Source organism: Sceloporus occidentalis, unplaced genomic scaffold, assembly GCF_023333645.1.
Source record: "Sceloporus occidentalis isolate IW3139 unplaced genomic scaffold, rSceOcc1.0.p SCAF_28, whole genome shotgun sequence".
NCBI lineage: Eukaryota > Metazoa > Chordata > Lepidosauria > Squamata > Phrynosomatidae > Sceloporus > Sceloporus occidentalis.
In genome coordinates, this window is record NW_028317008.1 from 6,592,706 (window position 1) to 6,613,155 (window position 20,450).

Consider the following 20,450-nt stretch of genomic DNA (forward strand, 5'->3'; position numbering starts at 1 on the left):
TTTCTTTCGGATCTGGCCTCTCACGTGCTTATTAGACGTTTTTTTAAGGCCGCTACTATTCGCCGTCCTCCTAGGAGGTCCTTGTTTCCATCATGGGATCTTGCCGTTGTACTTCGAGCCTTATGTTCAGCTCCCTTTGAACCTCTGGAGGAGGTATCCATGAAGTTTCTGTCGCTGAAAACGGTTTTTTTAGTGGCTATTACATCTGCTAGGAGAGTTGGAGAAATCCAGGCGCTTTCGTCCTCTCCGGAGTTCACGATTTTTCATGACGATAAAGTGGTTCTCCATGTTAAACCTTCTTTTCTCCCCAAGGTCATTTCCCGTTCCACTATTAGTCAGCCCTTGGTTCTTCCTACTTTTTTTCCGTGTCCTTCTTCTCCGGAGGAATTGTTTTGGCACACGTTAGATGTCAAGAGGGCTTTGGAGATTTATATTGCTCGTACCTCCTCCATCCGTTCCTCGGACCAGCTATTTATCAAATTTTTTGGACGGTCGGCCGGGTCAGCAGTTTCTAAGGCTTCTATTTCTCGTTGGCTAGTGGACGCCATCCGCATGGCTTACCACTCTAGTGGTCTCACTCTGCAATGGCCCATCAGGGCACATTCTACTCGGGCTATGGCGGCCTCCTGGGCTGAAAGAGCTGCAGCTTCTCCTGAGGACATTTGTACGGCTGCTACCTGGTCCTCATTTTCCACTTTCGTGCACCATTATCGGCTAGACATCTTTTCCTCCTCTGCGGCGGATTTTGGGCGTAAGGTGCTCCAGGCAGTGGTCTCTTAAGATGGCCCCCCCCATTTCTGGGATCTTGCTATATCCCATCGTACTGCCACTGTATGTTGGGAAAAACGGAAATTTTTACTCACCGTAAATTCCTTTTTCCTTAATACAGTGGCAGTACCGGTTTCCCTCCCTTGTTTAATAAATTATGTTTGCAAGCTATTTGGTGTCTGTCTTGTTACTTACTGTCTACCTCCGGTTCGGCCCCGGTTTTTATGGGTAAGGAGGAGGGCTTCCGGGGCACTTAATTGTTTTTATCTTTAGATCAGCTTGTCCCAAGAAAAGAACATTACCCATCGTACTGCCACTGTATTAAGGAAAAAGGAATTTACGGTGAGTAAAAATTTCCGTTTTTCAACTGGGAACATGAACTTAACTTTTTGATTGTGAAACAGCGTGTTTTGCTTATGAAAACTGTAATGTATGTATTTTTTTACTATTTAATTGACTTTGCTCATATACTGTCTGTGCACCTGTGTGTTTATGTAAGAAGTAGAACAAATTGTTATTCAGGAAATGCTTACGATGTATTTAAATTAAATACTTACACAAAGTACAATATCTAAAAAAAAAAAACTTCCTATTTGCTTTCTATTTATTTAGCTCTTAATTATAGTGACATTTTCATACTGATATGTGTCTTTCATCCTGTCCTCATTGAACAGATACCTGCAGACAGCAGCACATTATTGGAAGTCACTGGTCTACAAGCCAACGAGAAATACATATTCGCTATCGCAGCCTATTCATCAGACGGCGTCCTCGTTGGAGATACAATTGGAGAATCGACTAAACCAATCCTGGCTTTTCCTCTTCTGTCTGTATCTGCTGCATGGGGTTATCTAGCACAGGTACATTTTATTAGCAGATATTATTTTAAAAGGGGACCTAGGCTGATTGTACTGATTCTGTGTTGTCTGCTCATTGAAGAACCTATGAAAAATATTTGTTCTGCTCTGCACTCAAAAACAGCTTTGTGTGAACCAGGTTTGCTCCCCAATAATTAAAATGTGAAGTATATTTTAAAAACTAGATTGGGATTTGTTACAATGGAACGATAGAAGGTAAAAATGCAAATTGTAAATGTGGCGCTGTCAAGAAGTGTCTGTTGACTATGGCTATTGAGTGTTACACTTATACATGTCATTTGTTACTCTAGGAAATAATAATAATAATAATTTACAATAATAACTCCGCAGTTGCAAGCACTTGCATCAGCTATCAGCATAATTAAACAAGTTGCTTTGCGAGTTGTAGCATGTGAGAGCATACAGCTAAAGTGGGGTCACATCAGTCATGTTAACTCTTATTTCCACTATTTAATCTACAGCCCTCAGTACATAGCAACATCAATAAAATTACAATTCACTTGCAATACTACTGTTACATTTTATCAATGTCATTTGAAATCTTTATTATTTTTTAGCTAAGTAATTCACTTTATTTTATAACTATTTATCATAGGGCTAAATAAATTCCTTGTTGATTTAGAAATACATTTTCATCTTGTTTTCCCGTTTTACAGAGTGCATATCAAGTTGGTAACTATCAAGTGGCTAAAAAAGCCTGCTCTGTGCTGTGGAATTACTTCGTCTTGCCACCTCCTTGTACCCAAACTGAAGTCACTGCAATTATTAAGGATTCTATAGCTCAAAAGAGGTATGTCCCAAGAAGAAAACACACATGCATGTGACTTTTAATTCCATTAATATGTGGAAAAGATTTATTGTTGAAATTTTAGGTAAATCATGAGTGATCTTCCTAGTATGAAACCTTAATCTGTCCATATTTACCTTCGTTGGGCTCTTTTCCACTGGCTGATTTCAGTTGCCTGGTATTATTCAGCAGAACTTATATTTTATCAAAAATTGCAATAGACCAGGGGGCTGGTAAAAATTGTAAAACATAGGATTTAGTATTTCAATAGACTTGCTGTTCATTAGTAAAGTAATTCCCAGATTAAATTAGTAATTCAATTAGTAAATTAGGGATTAGTAACCAGGGTACACACTAATTTAAAGTTGGTGACAACCTCCCTCGATTCAGCAATGCTCATGGGCAGGTTTGCTTTACATCTTAGTCCTGCCTACTTTAGCTAGAAGTCTCATAGGGACTTTAATGCATTGAGTTGACAGTCATTTCTTAATAATTTCACTCTTGCCCTGTGGAGCCCTTATTTATAGAGTTCATTTGTTGTATAAATTGTAAAAGCTGGGATTGTACTGATCTGTTACATGTTTTTGCCAACAGGTTTTTCTTAAAACATGTTTCACCCTGGAAATGTCTATTAGATTTATTAATTGCATTTATTAATTGGCAGCCATTCAGAATGTAAACAGCACAATGAGGCTGTTGTGATTAAACTGTAATAGTGTCGATCACGGTTCAGTGGAGACACCGCTAGCGGAGGTAGTGCTGGATAATTGGCCGTACCCTGATGTCAGCGCTTACTTTATGGGGAAATTGCTTCAGAAACTATTAGAAATGTTTGGAACAAACTTTCATATGTTATGAAGAATCCAGAACTATGTTATAGCGAGCCTACCTATACCCACAAATGGCACTTATTACAAAAGTGTTTTACTTGGATGTATTGTTCTTTTTCATATGTCTCGTATATTTTCAATATTACACTTTAATATCAAAACATTAATAAACAACAGATGTATCATTTGTAGAAAGTTACATTATGATTTTCACTATAAAGGGGAACTGTTACGCCCTCAACTGGTCCAGTAGTATGAAGGGTTCGGAGCTGTTGGCAGGAAGAGTGCCTATAAATTGTGCCTACAATGCACAGTAAAATGGACAGGGGACAGATTTAGTCCAAGCTCAGGAACCCTGTACTAGTCTGCAGGTGGACAAATAGTGACAGGTGTATAGATCATGACTCTACAGCAGTAAAGCCATGGCAGGTAGAGACAGCATAAGAAAGTGGACTTGATACCAAGCACTTAGTTAGCAAGTCTAAAGGTAAGAAGAATAGCAAGAACAGACCAGAGGCCAAAATCACGGTCCTCAATTGCAGAACCAGAGGCGTACCCAGAAAACTATGTATGAAGCCAGCAAGTGCTTAACATCTCACATAGGTCAACAGTATATATATATATATCTTATATTTATATGAGTTTTCCTTTTTGATAAGTTGATGTATATATTGGGTATAAGCATTCTCCATTGTTTCTCTACAGATTGTGTCTTGATGCTGTATCCAAATCGTCCCCAATACTGTTGCAGCTTTTCCTCAGAAGCATTTTTATATTTAGTGATATAGACATTAAGGAAGGGGCGCTGTTTTGTGACGCTGTCTGTGACAATGGAGTTCTCCGGAAGTGTCAAGTATGTAATGGTTTTTATTTATTTTTTTATGCTCCTGGATAGTTTGGCAGCACAAGGTCATTTGACGAGAACCTATATTAAGTAGTAAAAATAACAGTGTTATTTTCTATATATAAATTACCGTACAATACATACTGTGGCATGATTTAAGTAGTTATGCTATCATTTATTATATGTTGAGTCTGCTATTCTTATAGCAATGCAGAATAAATGTAGATGAATAATTAGAAAGGTGATGTAGGGGGTTTTAGCTCATTTTTATTACTGCAAACCCTGGTTTCTTTGTAACTCCACCAGCCAGGAAATGAAAAATAAATCAATAAAATAATAATAATTAACTTTTAATTAGTATTTTTATTCCCCACTATTATGACCCAAAATAACATGTGACCACTGGGATCACTGATAAATATACGTATTTGGAATCTAATCACAAAGAATATAGTTGGCATATTTCCAGTTTGTGCTCACTGCTATCACACCGTAGGCACCATTTATACAATACGATAATCTATTAAAGTAAAAATAAATACAACAGTATAATAAAGGATATTACCAGTCTCTCTTAATTAACGGGTGTGTTAATGACACAGTTATGGCTGTTTTTATCAGGGATCAGTGAACCTAACTTTTTTAATAATTTACTTCTGCAGCCTAAGTTTCCTTAACCGTGAATGACACCTCTTTATATTCGCGAACATCATCAGAATCTATAAATATAACCTCTACCCACTTTTTGTTTCAAGAATCAAACCTGTGCACTAACAAAAGGGGTATTAACAAAAACCATTGAAAGCGTGAATTTGGAAAATATAAGGGTGCATACCATGGTAATTTACTCAATAGACACACAGGACGGTTATTAACTCATTTGTGGAGTTCAGCACAACAGGCACTTTGTTGAAGCCAAGCATATGCAGTCCACAAAAGGATTGTTTGTTTTAAGACTGATTTACAAAAAATCAAAAAGCTATGAAGACTCTAGAAAAGAGTGCTTTTTTTTACCCTTGGTTTTCTTTTTTTCTAAAAAAGTCTGTTCTGCTGAGCACAATTGTTTATGTTTTAGATGCGTCGGATCGCTGAGTGTGAGAGATTGTTAGTGGCTGTCGATGTGAGTGCTTGGCAGAGTGACGCCAGCTATGCCCTTCAAGCTGTGGTTCAATGCTATGGCCTGATTGCCCCAGTTATTTATCACAGGATCCCGTCTGTTCCAGTAGTGCAAGTGAGTAGAAATGCTACAAAGTATATACATGCACCAGTCTAATAGTGACAAATGGCCCATTGATTTCAAAATAAACACAAATATCATTAGCATTCTGCTGTGGGGATATTCCCAGTTTACGGAAACAGGGCTAGTCCCTAAAAGAATGGAAAGGGACTTTGAGAGGACTGGAATGGGGCAGGACCTGGGCAGGGAATAGTCATGGCCAAACACCATTCCCAAGGTCCAGAGATTAAACTTCTGGGTAAAATCCAGATAGCTCTCCGGTATGGTATTGCTAAATTGATGGTTTTCACCAAAAACAGTGTTGTATACATGTCCCAGAACTGTAAGTTTGCATTTTAACTTATAGTGAACTCAGCAACCACACTACATAAGGATGGGTGGTTTGGTCTCCCTTCACACTGAAATAGTTAATAGAGCAATTTGTAATCCTGTATTTTTCTTATGTTTTCAGATACTAATTAAATGTTTGGCAGTTTTGCAAGAAATTCCAAGCAGCACCTGGCAGAAAAAGACGACTGGTGTAAGCGAGGGCGTTCTGCACATGATAGCTTGCATCGTGTATTATGTCGCTAAGGTACTTATTTAAATACATCATACACTGCAATCAGAAGAATGCTTATTACATTTCTATTTTAAGATTGCACCAGTAGCTATTATTTATGCATTTTTGGTAATTAATGATATCACTGTTTCTGAGCCTGGAGGCCTTTCAATAAAGTGTACATATTCTAGAGAGCATAGTGTGGTAATGTATAGTTACAGCTATTGTATTGTATGGCTATTACAATATGTGTAAGATAATATTATTATTTATTTTATTTATCATTTATTTAATTTTCCTTTTGTCTACTATTTAATTCTTCATTGTTAGCAGAAATAATTGACATTTTGTTTCCATCACTCAGGTCTTTATAAAACTCAAAAAGTGAAGAGACCTTGCTGCTTAAATTATCCATAAAATGATAAATAAAATGCAAACACAATCTGTTATTAGTATTTTATATAGAATTCCATGGATGTGGATTTTCTTGGCTCCTAAACAAACAAAAAAAGATGACTCTAAGCTTGTAGATGGTCATACCCCGTGTTCCAATAAAACAGTTTAAAACGTAGATACTAACTAAGGAACAAGTTTGGGGGTACCTAAGCCCCATTAACTCTGTATCCATAAATTGTGCAACAATGTTTGATGTGGGATTATCACAAGCCGCCTCTGCTACAGTTCTTTCATGGTGTCCTTACTTTTCCCATCAGTTTCAAAAGTAATAACCTCAATTAAAATAGTGCCGAATATTATAATTATGCCTGGGCTATTACAAACAGTTTAATAGTGTTCCCTTTTCATAGCAAATGCAAACTCTAATTGTAGATTGATAATTGTACTGTTGAAAAGGAGATCAAAAGATTGCCTTGATAGCAGTGATATTTGGCTTCTCTTTAGAAATATTACTAGACATGAGCGTAGCAAACAATATCTTGTTTGCTGTGTCTGTTCATTGATGTATAGTGTAATGAGGTTGTTATAAAATGCATTGAACAGCACTCTTACAAGATAGCAGATTGGCGTGTATTCAGGAGGCGCAGCGCATTAGCCTTTGTAAAATATACACATCAAGGTCACATCAAGAGCATGTGCCTCCTTGAGCAGCGATGCCAAATGAGGAATCCTTACATCTGGGTTGTTAACCTTTTGTACAGACCCAGTATTAAGCATGTTTTATGTGTGTCACCATCTCTGTATGCATCAATTTGGTTTTTTTTGCAATTACTCCTATCATGTTTAGCTTATTCTTTTAAGTTCTTCTTTCAGTACTACTTTTTACCATTGAGTTAATTGTGTTCTTATATACTACTGATTCAGCGTCTGATACTGAAAATATAGACCTCGTAACCCTTGTAAAAAGACAAATGTAAACTATACCTGGAGTTTTCTAAAAGAGGTTGTTAAAATATCATTTTAACCAGTTGGGCTTAAGTATCTCATCGTTGTAGGCCCGGAATGGTGTTAGCACCTTCCCAACTGTAAGAATTCTGTATGAAATTTAGACTTAAAGGATAGAAAATACATTTGCAGGTGGGCACAGCTCACATGTATAAAAATAATAACTTTGGAATAATGCCAGAGGAAAGCAGTTTTTTGGTTTGGTATTTTCTAAAACAAATATATTGTTTATACCAGTTTTTTTAAGGTACTGTTGGTACATATTCCATATTCTTAGGGCAACTGGTTCAATCAACCGCACAGACCCCCCCATGTCTTTAAAACCCTTGATTTTATGTTCCTTAAAGTGTTACTATAATAATCTTTTCCCCTTTAATAAAGCCACATTTTCATTTTAACGTGTATATTTAGTTGTTGTTTTTTTTAATTATTTTTCTTAAATTATGGGAATGGAATCATTTCTACAGGTACTTCATCAATGGGAAGAATATGAAATGGCAATTGCAGTGATTGAAATTGCGAAACGGTTACTAGATGTTACAGAAAATGCCTCCAGTTCTCTCCACGTTCCTGTGTCCGGAGCTGGAAATGATGAGACTGAAAATGTGAAAGAAGCAACAGATAAAGACAAGGTAGTGACTTCCCGATGATATTAAACACGGCTGGTATTTGAAATCAGATATTCAAATACATGTGACGTCATCACGCATAGTCCTACATTCCTGCTTTTCATCAAATTATCAAAAAGCTAATTTCTTTGATTTTGCAATTTGCCATTAAAACACTGGATTATTTATTCCAGATTCTTCTTTGTTCATGTTTTTGGTAGAACACAGGAACCATTTAGCAGTGGCATTTAAAATGAGCACTGAAAATTGTTGTGTGATGGGTAATGGTAGACTGGTTGATTCTGGTGCTCTTAGACTTTGAAGGCTCATTAGGAGCAGTTTTATTGTATTTATGACAAAATTAGCAGATGGTGTTAGGATTACCTTCTCTGAAAACTGCTCAAAGACATCATCTGACAACAGCTTTTATAAGGTAGATAGACACAGGCGTGAGTCTGCTAGAAGTGTTATTTTTTACCAGTGAGAATTCCAATTCAATGTTGCTGATATTTGCAGTAATATTAATAATACTAGTTTCATGTAAGATAGGGAGCTTCCTGCATTAATCAATTAGGATACCTTTTAAAGTGTTATACCATGTAGAACATATATATATATACCGTTGTGTGTGTGTGTGTATATATATATATATATATATATATATATATATATATATTTAGATGTCAGTTATCAAAAATCTTTTTTAAAGGGTCCAAAAAAAAGCCAAAAAAAGAAAATTCTTATTGGTGAAAAAGTGAATGAGCAGTTAGCTGCGCTGAAGCAAAACCTGCTGAAATTGACTAAACCACGTAAGTACATTTCTATTACTCTGTGGTTTATAGCAAAGTCCCTGTAATATACGATAAAAACTGTCTGCCTCAATGTTGCTGTATATTATTATAGTATCTTCTTGCCAAGCAAAAGCCTTGCTCTTGAGTTGTACAGCAGGAGATTACAAGCAGCTATATTTTATTGTAAGAGAGGACTAAGTGAACAAGCCACCTGAAAGCAAAATGCATTCAGAGGTCTTACTACTCAAAATTAGTGACTAAATATCATACATTTACAGGGGACTTAAGAGGTACATTTACATCCATAAAGTGCTGTCATTTAGTGGGTACCACAAACTGCTTTAAAACAAAAGGTCTTACCTATGCTTATGGTATTATAGATAAGATTATAAGGTATTGAAAAATAGCAAATACATATCTGGTTGCATTTTTAACCAGATAAGTCCATCTATTTTTCTTGTGTGTAATGAGGATATTTAAGTTATTTTGCTTGCTATTTATTTATAACTTCAGTATGTCTCACATGATTTTCTGGTAAAATAATCACATGTAGGATAATGTGCAATGTTTATAATGAATCTATCGTAAGATACCATATTAGATGTAGTATGACCCCTGAGGTAGCTTCACCTCAACAACACACAAGAAAAAAAAAAACAAGGTGACAAAGTAATGGACTTCGCTAAAAAGTAGACTCTGTAAATTGGTTGTGCATTTGTTATTCGAACAAACGTATTATTGCCTACATGCAAAACAATGTGAGGATACATTCAAATAATGGAATAAGAGATTATCGAGGGGTCTGCTATTGTTGGTGGAGACGGTCTGGAGTAGCAGTATGAAAGAGTCCTATATCTTATTTAATTCTTCTACCCAGTCATGAAATTTGCCCGATGAGGATTCCATATCTAGGATATATCATATTTTACTTAATGTCTAATTGGTTAAAAGGAAGTCCATGCCAGAATTTGACAAGGGCCATTTGTGTGGCAGTACAAATTTGAAATTTTAGTGCAAGGGAGATCGCTTGATCCCCATTTAATTTAAATGTTATTTACATTTTTTTTTAAATAAGTAAAGTAAAAATTATACGGTATATTGGAATGAAAAACCTATATAAAACAAAATGATTGGCTGTTTCACTTGTCACGAGTTGTCCTCCATAATGGACCTTTGGACTTATGATGGCCTCAGCTAATGGGTCTTGTTGAGTTATGTTGACAATCTTACAGGACTATAGAAGAGATTCCTTTACTAAACATATTGGTAAACACAGACTGACTCTGATTTAAGGAATATGTAATGCTAATAAAAATCCATTTACTTGATTTTGACCATGTATTTAAGTTCTTTAAAATGATATAGAACAGGTAAAAAACACAAGGAGGCTATCTAATTACTATATCTTACCAATAAACAGAACATATCTTTAGACTGTTTGAAATTACCTACAGCTTAATTAATTACCGATTACCTTGCCATCTCTTGGGATTGGAGGTTTACAGTCCCTAAGGATTTTTACGTATTCTGCCTTAAATTGAACAATGAAAATTTATTTTTACTGCATATATATACAAATACAGTATATCACATGCTGTTACTCTTTGTAATCACTTGATTGCCAATTAAAAGAGCATTTAGATTTTTTTGTGGATTTTAGAGCAATTTTCATTCAATCTAGGTATTTAAGGCAGAAATAAGCCCTGCTAAGCAATACCTGGATATCAGTCCTTACATAGCTTTAAACAAAGGACAATATCCAACTATAGGGAACTCTTCTAAATGTAATTAGCGAAACTTGTGGCAATTAAATTAACAAGTGTATAACTAAATCAATGAGATATGCATCTTAATCAGCTAATTATGCAAGTTGGTTGCTGAAGCATATGATAAATTAATTAAGTCAGTTTACAGTCTAGTCATTAGATTATAAAGAAAAAAAATTGGGATAGATTTAGAAATTAATGGCATGAGACTGAAAATAGCCTTAACATGATTACAAACCAAAATCAACACACATAAACTAGGATTAGGCAGTATTGGGATGTAAAGGGTATTTGGAAGAACAATATACTTACTTTTATAAAAGGCTCTGCTAAGAAATTGTAAAGCGAGTTTTAGGAACAACGGAAACACAATGAGTTTAATCCAAATGTAGTATTGCATTGTAATGGATTTGTTAGTTGAAGTTGATACCTTTTATTTGTCCAGAATTGAAAAAATATGAACTTTTATAGCCTTAGAGATCTCTCTTTTTCAGATTGTAATTACATTTCCCTTTGGGAATTTAGCATGTAGAAGTTTGTCAGGGGCATTTAAACATGGCCACAGGGGGCTTAAAGTTCCAGAAAATAGAGTGCGTTCTAGTTTGCACTGGGGGTATCCACCAAACCCAAGGAGACACCAAGGAGAGTCGAATACTTTTACTTGACTCATGTGTGCCATTAAACAATTATGAATGGGCAGATAATAATAATTCTAGCTATTTCATTAGCAAATGTATGAATAACCTGTTGCAAACCTTTTCATTTTAAGTATTAAAAAAGCAGCTTTATGGTTTATGACTTTTCCAAACACATATTTAGTTGTATCATTGCATTTACTTGTGATCATTGGTGGTCCATCTGTGGCTGTAGTATTTTCTTCTAACCAATTCTATCTCTATAATGCTTAGTGTAAATGTGCTGAGCTTACTTGCCTTTTCCTTTGATCTAAGAAAGCAACACAATGTAATTGATAATAATGAATTAAACTTTTCTTTTTATTTAGCAAAATGATGGTGTCACACTGCATACTTTCAGTGTTATTATTTTAAATATGAATATAGCTCTCAGTAGGATCAGTATTATATGTAATAAAGCATACTATATATGCTATTATAGAAAGTGAGACTTGAGCATGAGTTGTATTATGGCCCCTTTATATGTGAAATGTGTTTATTTGTAGAATAGTTCCGCCTGTAGAAAAATTCAGTTGTGAAATCTGTTAGTCTGATGCAGTTCATGTGCAGAAATCCCAGAGACACTTACTTAGGCAACTGAACCAGGCGCCGATGAGAGTAAAGTTTGATGCAAGTACAAACTGTAGCCACAATATCAGTTATTGTGAAATTTAATGTTGTGGCATTCACAAACATCAATAGGATAGTAAAAAAATAAAGGCGTAATACATAGATGGCAGATAACGTGATTTGTCCTATAGCTTTGTTTTGGAAAAATTACTGTGAAAGTACATGAAATGACTGTTTTGAAGAGTTTTTAGTCTAAGTCAATACTTGGTTTGGGCAACACAAAAAATATGTAAAGTCACATAAACTTTTGGAATCTCAGAAGTCTCTTCTCTGGCACCTTTAGCATAACACTTTTTGGATTACTAAATCTCTATCTCTCTCTCTCTCTCTCTCTCTCTCATTCTCTCACCCTCTCTCATTCTCTCACTCTCATATATATCTATATATATATATATTTTAATTCCACAGCAGATGGAAAAGAACTTACCACTCAAGAGGATCCTATCCTACTTTACCTAATGGTGACATGCTGGCCACCAAATACAGCTTACAGAGAAGGTAAGAAGACTCATTTAAATCACTGATAGTAAAAAAGATATTCAAATATTTGTTTCTTAATTATTTAAACAACTAAAAATCTAGATTAATTAAAATTTAACAGAGATCATTCCCATAGAGAATCTTACAGTTTCTACAATTGTATGTTTCATACAGATTAATAGGTCTTATATATTATCCATGGCTTTTTTGATTTGCTATAAATATTATAAATAGGAATAAGCCACGAACGGGAGGCATTAAGTACAATGCCTATAAGATACCCCAAAAGGTTGAACACCACAGCCAAGGTCCTAGAGTTTATAGGTTTTTTGTTTTTTGAACCCTGTTTAAAATGTCAACTATTGATCTCTATAAGGTATTCGATTGATGTCATTAAAGGATATTTTTTGATAGACACCTATTATTTGCGATGTATTATTTCTCACTGGATTATATTGACTGTACAAAATTAGGATAAAGTATAAAACAATCCCCTTTCTTTGTATAGATCACATCACAACATTTTTGCACTGATATGTTAATATAGAACTTTTGATTTTTTTCAATTTATAGCAATTTATGGCATCAGCCTCTTAATAAGTATAACAGTTTAGTAGCTTGTCTGATTACGGACTTATTAATATTCATACTGTGAGTTGTAGTGTTTAGTAAATAAGATGCACAGTGATCGAGGGTACAATCTGAATTCATTTCTGTTATCTCAATATTTGTTGTTGCGTCTACATGTATGTATTTATGTAAGCACACAACTCCTTAATTAATATCAACTGTAAACCAGCATCATTTGCTTATAATCTTTTTTATCCAGTTTAAACTATAATTTAATCCTGCAAATAATTTTCCTGCATGCAATTTATACTTCTAAAACGATTAGGCTCTGAAAACAAATAGCGTATACATCAGTGAGTCTGTTTGGCCAAAAGATGTCACTCTTCCCTAGTAGATGTGTAGGTGTACGATTTGAATTGGGGTGGGCTTGCTCCAACACTTTTAGATTGATGCCCGTGTCACTTAAGCGCAACACTGGCTATTTATCAGTGACCTGATTGGTAATGTTGTAGGTACATTAGTGATGAAATTGGCAATTTTCTTATGATACGTTTTGGAAAGGCAGCTAAATTTTCCTGTATGGATTTTAAAATATATCTTTATACTTTATCTGCTCTATGCACAGAAACATCATAACCTATTTAGTTTGGGTTGGGTTTTTTTGTTCCATTATGGAGTTTATGTATAATCTAACTACATTTTGTTCCAACTATTCTTTATTATGATTCACATATAGTGGAAAAAAATTATAATTGTATCATTTTACTCCAGTCATGAAGATCAAGAAGAAAGCTAGATTTTTGGAGTTCTTTGTCCAGCTTTTGCAACGAGAACTATATGAAGAAAGGTTTCAGCGGATTCTGAAATGGAGCAACACTGTGTTTGATATTTTAAAAAGGTATATTCTAGTTCACAAACAGATGACAAACACGAGGACTTGTCTTCACCTTCTTTGAATCTATAACTAATATATACATATCCTTATGTATAGCAAAATTATCTGTTATGTGTGCCTAATGTTCTGTGTTACATTATTGCTATATAATGCTGTTTCAAGTAATTAGTAGGACATTTAAGTGTGTCACGCTTAACATATTAATGTTATCGTATCACACCAGTCAATTCTGTAGTACTATTACTAGTTACAATGAGGGAAAACTTGATTTTGTGAATATATATTTTTTTATCCCAAATGTCACGTGGCAGTCATCTGATTCCTGCCCTGGAATCCAACCAGGTATTGAAGGTTAATAAAATTTGGAATGGACATGAAAACATCTTTACATTGCCATGTAGTAAAATATAATTTACTGATTAAATGACAATGACCAGTCCTGTTTAAAACACTGTATTCAGTAGTACTGCCCAGAATACCCACCAATGGAACACCTTAGTAGTACATTGCCAGCCCGCTAGCAGAATGTGGTCACATAACATGAATGTTATGCGCTATTGGGTGTGATTGCTGGATTCATAGTCTGTAACAGTGAGGCAGATTCAATTCACTATGTTCATTGCTTAGCTTCTCCTTTGTACATTTTGAAAGTAATTTAAATGTTCAGCTAGCTATTTAAAGCTAGTTATAGAGTTCAGGCACCAAAACATTGTCATTCCAAGTAACTACACATCATTTTTCACATTGTATCAAATGTCAACTCCTTTCCTATTATAAAATAGATCTGAGTTCTCAATGGATCAACATTCTATAATTAATCATTAACCTCTGTATGAAGTGGATCGCTGCTTTAGATGAAACTTCTTTTCTTAAGGTCTAAATGGATGAACTCTTGTTCTTTGAACAGTCCGATTAATGAACAGCCCATCAGATAGCATATGTATTTAAATAATGATATCATATACTTTTTGTCTTCATAAACAAGGTGTTCCATAATCAGGCAAGGCAACAAAAGGCCACAAAAAGCAAACAGAGTGCTGAGTTGCATAGCTAGTAGCAGGAAGATGAAGAAGGTTCTTCCACTTTACTGATCTCAGACATTACCTAGGGCAGTGATGGCCATGTTGTTTTTTGGCCCTGAGTGCCAATTTTCTGAATGAAACAAAGTTCCAGAAAAATTCCATAACACAGAAGCATATACTCACACTCTCCACTCACTTATGTGCATACAAACACACATACTAACACACACGCATGCATACATATACACACATCACACAGCTTGGCAGATACAGTTTATTTTAGAAGACATATATATAAATGATTATGTTGGGGGGTAAATGCAGCAATTTGAAGAATAAGCATTACGCAGATCATGATAATTTGTGACAGTTTACTACCATTGCCGTAATCAGTGGCAGCCTATATTTTTACTTCTCTTTTAGTACAAATAACATGGAGGCATTAGACTTAATTCAATGGACCATCTTAAATATAATTAGTGTTGAAAATGCATGGTTTGCAATTTAACTCCATGAGCAACCTTCAGATAACATTTGTAAATTCTAGATTGTTATGGCTATGATGTACATAATTAAAATCAATAGAAAACCACTTCTGCTAGCAATCCAGTGGGGTATGTAGAGTGTCAGCACAGCTTTAATGAATACATTTTACACATACATTTTAGGTTATAAAAAACTGCCTAGAATCCATATTACCCTAATGTGATGTACTGCAGAATAAACACCCTAAGGCTAGGTTTCCACTTGTTTTTTTGTTGTTGCTAAAAATGCCCATAAAAACGCCAATTCAGCCACACGGCGTTTTTTTGTGAAAAAACGCTGCGGCCAGATGTTAGCTGTTCTTCAATAGGAAATCGCACAATGCTTGTTTGTTTGGCGTTTTTTCAGTCCTCTGGCGTTTTTCTGCTTTTTTGGGCTCTGTGGCAGTTTTTCAAAATCGCAGCATGTTGACACTCTGGCGTTTTTTTGCAAGGAAATCTTGGCGTTTTTCTCCAATAGAAGTCTATGAGAGAGAAAAAACGCCATGAAAAAGCCATGTGGGTTTTGCCTTGGCGTTTTTCCCCACAGTTACAATGCAGAGGATGGACCCGGTATCTGTGTGTCCTACGAGAAATAGGCTGGAAACAAACAGTTTCACACAAAACAAAGTTCATATTGAATTTTACACCATTTGGAACAAACATGCCATTCATGGGCGTAGGAACCCCTAAAAATCTGGGGGGGGCAGCATTTTCCCCCATCAGATCCCCACTTTCTCCCCATCTCTCACACTATCTACCCCCTCTCCCCCTTCTCACACTATCTAACCCCTCTCACCCTTTCTTACTATCGACCCCCTCCCTACCCTCCCTTCTCACACTATCTACCCTCTCCCTACCCTCCCTTCTCACACTATCTACCCTCTCCCTACCCCCTTCTCACTAGCTACCCTCTCCCTACCCTCCCTTCTCACTAGCTACCCTCTCCCTATCACCCCCTTCTCACTAGCTACCTTCTCCCTATCACCCCCTTCTCACTAGCTACCTTCTCCCTACCGCCCCTTCACACTAGCTACACTCTCCCTACCCCCCTTCTCACTAGCTACCCTCTCCCTACCCCCCCTTCTCACTGTCTACCCCAGGGGTGTCCAAGTTTTTTCTGCAGTGGGCCACTTCATCAGAATTGTAATCGTGTGCGGGCCGCACTCATTTTTCACTGTGAGAAAATATGGCCTTTAATAAAATATGCAGATTAAAATAAAGTAAATGATACAAAACCTTTACTTTTCCTCTCACTGATTTCTGGGCCTAGAAAGTTTTGCGACTACAAATTCAGGACTCAGAACTATTTCATTTTTAATTATCCTATTTATTCTAGGGATGCACCAAAATGAAAATTCTGGACCAAAACATTCACGGTTCACTTAGCCAAAACCGAAAATTACCCCCCACCTTTAAAAATAATAATAAAAACTCACATTTTTAATAAAAGTAGGCAACACACCACAATTGGACAAAAAAAATTAGCAATATGACTTGGCATGATAGGAGTGTGATTGCTAACAGCAATCACACTCCTATCATACCCAGGCAGCCAGTACATGCTGGTACAGAGTGGCTGTAAGTGCTGTGCAGACCCCATATTGCTGGCAGCATCAATACACAAGGGGGGCAGCTAGCTAGGTTTCAGCATGTACTGGCTGACTTGGCATGATAGATGAAACTTCTTTTCTTAAGGTCTAAATGGATGAACTCTTGTTCTTTGAACAGTCCGATTAATGAACAGCCCATCAGATAGCATATGTATTTAAATAATGATATCATATACTTTTTGTCTTCATAAACAAGGTGTTCCATAATCAGGCAAGGCAACAAAAGGCCACAAAAAGCAAACAGAGTGCTGGGTTGCATAGCTAGTATCAGGAAGATGAAGAAGGTTCTTCCACTTTACTGATCTCAGACATTACCTAGCGCAGTGCTGGGTACTGGGTGGCTGTAAGTGATGTGCAGACCCCATACTGCTGGCAGCATCAATACACAAGGGGGGCAGCTATCTAGGTTTCAGCATGTACTGGCTGACTTGGCATGATAGGAGTGTGATTGCTAACAGCAATCACAGTCCCATCATGCCTAGGTTCCAGCACTTACACATCCATGCTATCACTCACACACACACACACACACACACACTCATTCATTCATTCACAGATTCATTCCCTCAATCACGCATACTGATTCAAACACCCTCCCCACCCCCTTACCTGCACTGCAGCTCCCTCGATGCCGCTCACAGACTTCAGAAGGGGGCGTGGCCTCCCTCTGTGTTCTTGGTACTGCACAGAGGAAGCAGGATGTGATGTCACGTGAACTCTGCTGGGTTCCGCTTCCTCTGTGCAGTACAGCAGACCCTCCCACAGGTAATTAGCAGGGCCCTTGTTGTAGCAGGGCTCGAGGTGCGGACCGCGTAAGATCAGTTGCCCTGTCTGCCGATCTTACGTGGGCCGCACCTCGAGGTCTCGCGGGCCGCATTTGCGGCGTTTCTATTGGGGGGCCCTGGGGGGGATTTCTTCATTATCGGTCCCCCCCGCATGAGTTACTGGGGGGGGATCTGTCACCCCCCGGTTCCTACGCCCATGATGCCATTACAAACAAACATACCCAACTGGATCCTGCGTGCCAAACCCTTACAAAAAAAATACTGCAGTTTTTCTGAAGTAATATGCTAGGTTTCCACTTGGGTTTTTGTCCTGCGTTTTTTTTCTTGATGAAAAACGCCAAGAAAACTGCCACTGCATTTTCCTGCGTTTTGGCGTTTTTTTCTGGAGTTTTTTCTGGCGTTTTAGCCTTTCTGTGGAAATTGCTTTTTTTGACCTTAGGCAGTTTTTCCAGCCTTTACAAGTTAGAAGTTTCACCCAGCTAAAAGGGATTAGGATAAATGGCAAGTATCTGCCCCCTGATGTCATTTACTTGGTAGAGTTGTACTTAAACGCCCCGGCGGACCCTTTTGTCACTTTTCTGTGGTTTGTAAGGCCTGCTTTATTCCGAATGTCTGCTCCTCTAGGAAGATTGGCCCCAAATGATGGTGCAAATTGTTTGCTGTTGCTTTTGGCACGCAGGATCCAGTTGATGCGTCGCGTATGTTTGTTTGTAATGGCATGTTTGTTCCAAATGGTGTAGAATTCAATATGAACTTTGTTTTGTGTGAAACTGTTTGTTTCCAGCCTATTTCTCGTAGGACACACAGATACTGGGTCCATCCTCTGCATTGTAACTGTGGAAAAAACGCCATAAAAAACGCCAAGGCAATAAACCCACATGGCTTTTTCATGGCGTTTTTTCTCTCCCATAGACCTCTATTGGAGAAAAACGCCAAGATTTCCTTGCAAAAAACGCCAGAGTGTCAACATGCTGCGATTTTGAAAAACTGCCACAGAGCCCAAAAAGCAGAAAAACGCCAAAGAGGACTGAAAAAACGCCAAACAAAAAAACGCCAAGTGGATATGGCATTCTGCGATTTCCTATTGAAGAACAGCTAACATCTGGCTGCTGCGTTTTTTCACAAAAAAACCGCCAGGTGGCGCTATTGGCGTTTTTATGGGCGTTTTTAGCTAAAAAAACCCAAGTGGAAACCTAGCCATACTGCAGTTTTTTGGACATGAAAAAACTGCAATACTGCACTTTTACTGCTGTATTATTATAAAGTATTATTAAATTTTTTTCATGTCCAAAAAACTGCAGTATTACTTAAGAAAAACTGCAGTAATTTTTCGTAAGGGAAAGCAACAGCAAACAATTTGCACCATCATTTGGGGCCAATCTTCCTAGAGGAGCAGATATTCGGAATAAAGCACGCCTTACAAACCACAGAAAAGAGACAAAAGGGTCCGCCGGGGTGTTTAAGTAGAACTCTGCCAAGGAAATGACATCAGGAGGGGGCAGATACTTGCCATTTATCCTAATCCCTTTTAGCTGGGTGAAAATTCCAACTTGTAAAGGCTGGAAAAACTCCCGAAAAAACACCAAAATGCAGGAGAATGCAGTGGCAGTTTTCTTGGCGTTTTTCCTGGAGTTTTTTATCAAGAAAAAAACGCAGGACAAAAAACCCAAGTGGAAACCTAGCCTAAGAGAGACCAACAACAGTAGAGCGATGACAATTTATCCCTTTTAATACAAATTGTAGCAAAAAAGGAAGCCGTTATTCCACTTCACTGAAGTAGAGGTTACATAGAATTATTTATTATCATACCACATTCTTAGCCACTTCCATAAGGACAGCTTCTATTCCCAACATATATTTCATTCCAGTTCTGGTATTTTTTTCTAGATCTTAATTACATTAGCCGATACCATACATACCAGCTGTATGTAAACAAGTGTATTTATTTAACATGATGTAAAGAGGCATCAACAAACATTAAAATACTCACGCTACTGGCTGTACCACATTGGCTGTAATGAGCTTCAGCTGTAGCAATGCCCTGTGCCAGCATCAATTAGGCGTACTGTAGTTTGGACGTGAAATCAGCACATGATTATAAGATATGCTTCCTGAATGCGTCTTTTTTGCATATGTGGCCTGAGAGATGAATTAGTCACTTGAAAGTATGATTTAATGTGCAATATTTCAGCAAAAGAGTAGATTTTGGATGGGTCATTGAATCAAGCTCTTTAATTTCATGGTGTTGAAGCTATTTTTCTGTTCTATACAAGTTTTATCTGAACGTTTAGAGGACGTTTAGTGTTTATCAAAAAGCTGTAACAAGCTCCATCTGTGTTGTAGCACACAGATGGGATATTAACAAATTAATGAAACAAAGTGAAAAGAGCATTGTGTCCCATTACAGGCCCAACAGTGATTAAGTAGTTAGTTCAATAGTGATATCGGGATAATTGCACTATATGTTTTACTATGTGTGCAATTATTGCAAATTAAGATATATTGTTTACTAACATGATTATATGGAGAGAGTAAGACTGAATATTTTGACTACAAATTTCATCTCGCGTGATAAGAGTGGAAATGTGAAATCTTTAACTTTGGTCTGACTCCCCAATGAAATGCCAACAGCGTATATTGTCTTCCCTGAGTCATTATGTATTTAATTTGCAAGTTAACTGTATATTAAAAAATAATGATATTTCTAAATACTTTATTGTGACTAATATGGACTTTCTTACTACTTTATTATGACTAATATGGACTTGCTAGCAATTGAGTCTTGCTTTTCTTCCTTTAGCTCATCATA

General features: G+C 36.8%; 1 protein-coding gene across 1 annotated transcript in view; it reads left to right on the top strand.

Moving 5' to 3' along the window:
- LOC149299755 (cilia- and flagella-associated protein 54-like) overlaps positions 1–20,450 on the top strand; it is a 128,537-nt gene that overhangs the window by 43,663 nt on the left and 64,424 nt on the right. The window contains exons 22-30 of the mRNA XM_089486038.1: positions 1,443–1,628; positions 2,303–2,436; positions 3,969–4,116; positions 5,183–5,338; positions 5,796–5,918; positions 7,754–7,918; positions 8,628–8,703; positions 12,164–12,253; positions 13,577–13,703. Coding sequence (XP_089342164.1) covers positions 1,443–1,628; positions 2,303–2,436; positions 3,969–4,116; positions 5,183–5,338; positions 5,796–5,918; positions 7,754–7,918; positions 8,628–8,703; positions 12,164–12,253; positions 13,577–13,703 — 1,205 coding nt within the window. The remainder of the gene's footprint in view (positions 1–1,442; positions 1,629–2,302; positions 2,437–3,968; positions 4,117–5,182; positions 5,339–5,795; positions 5,919–7,753; positions 7,919–8,627; positions 8,704–12,163; positions 12,254–13,576; positions 13,704–20,450) is intronic.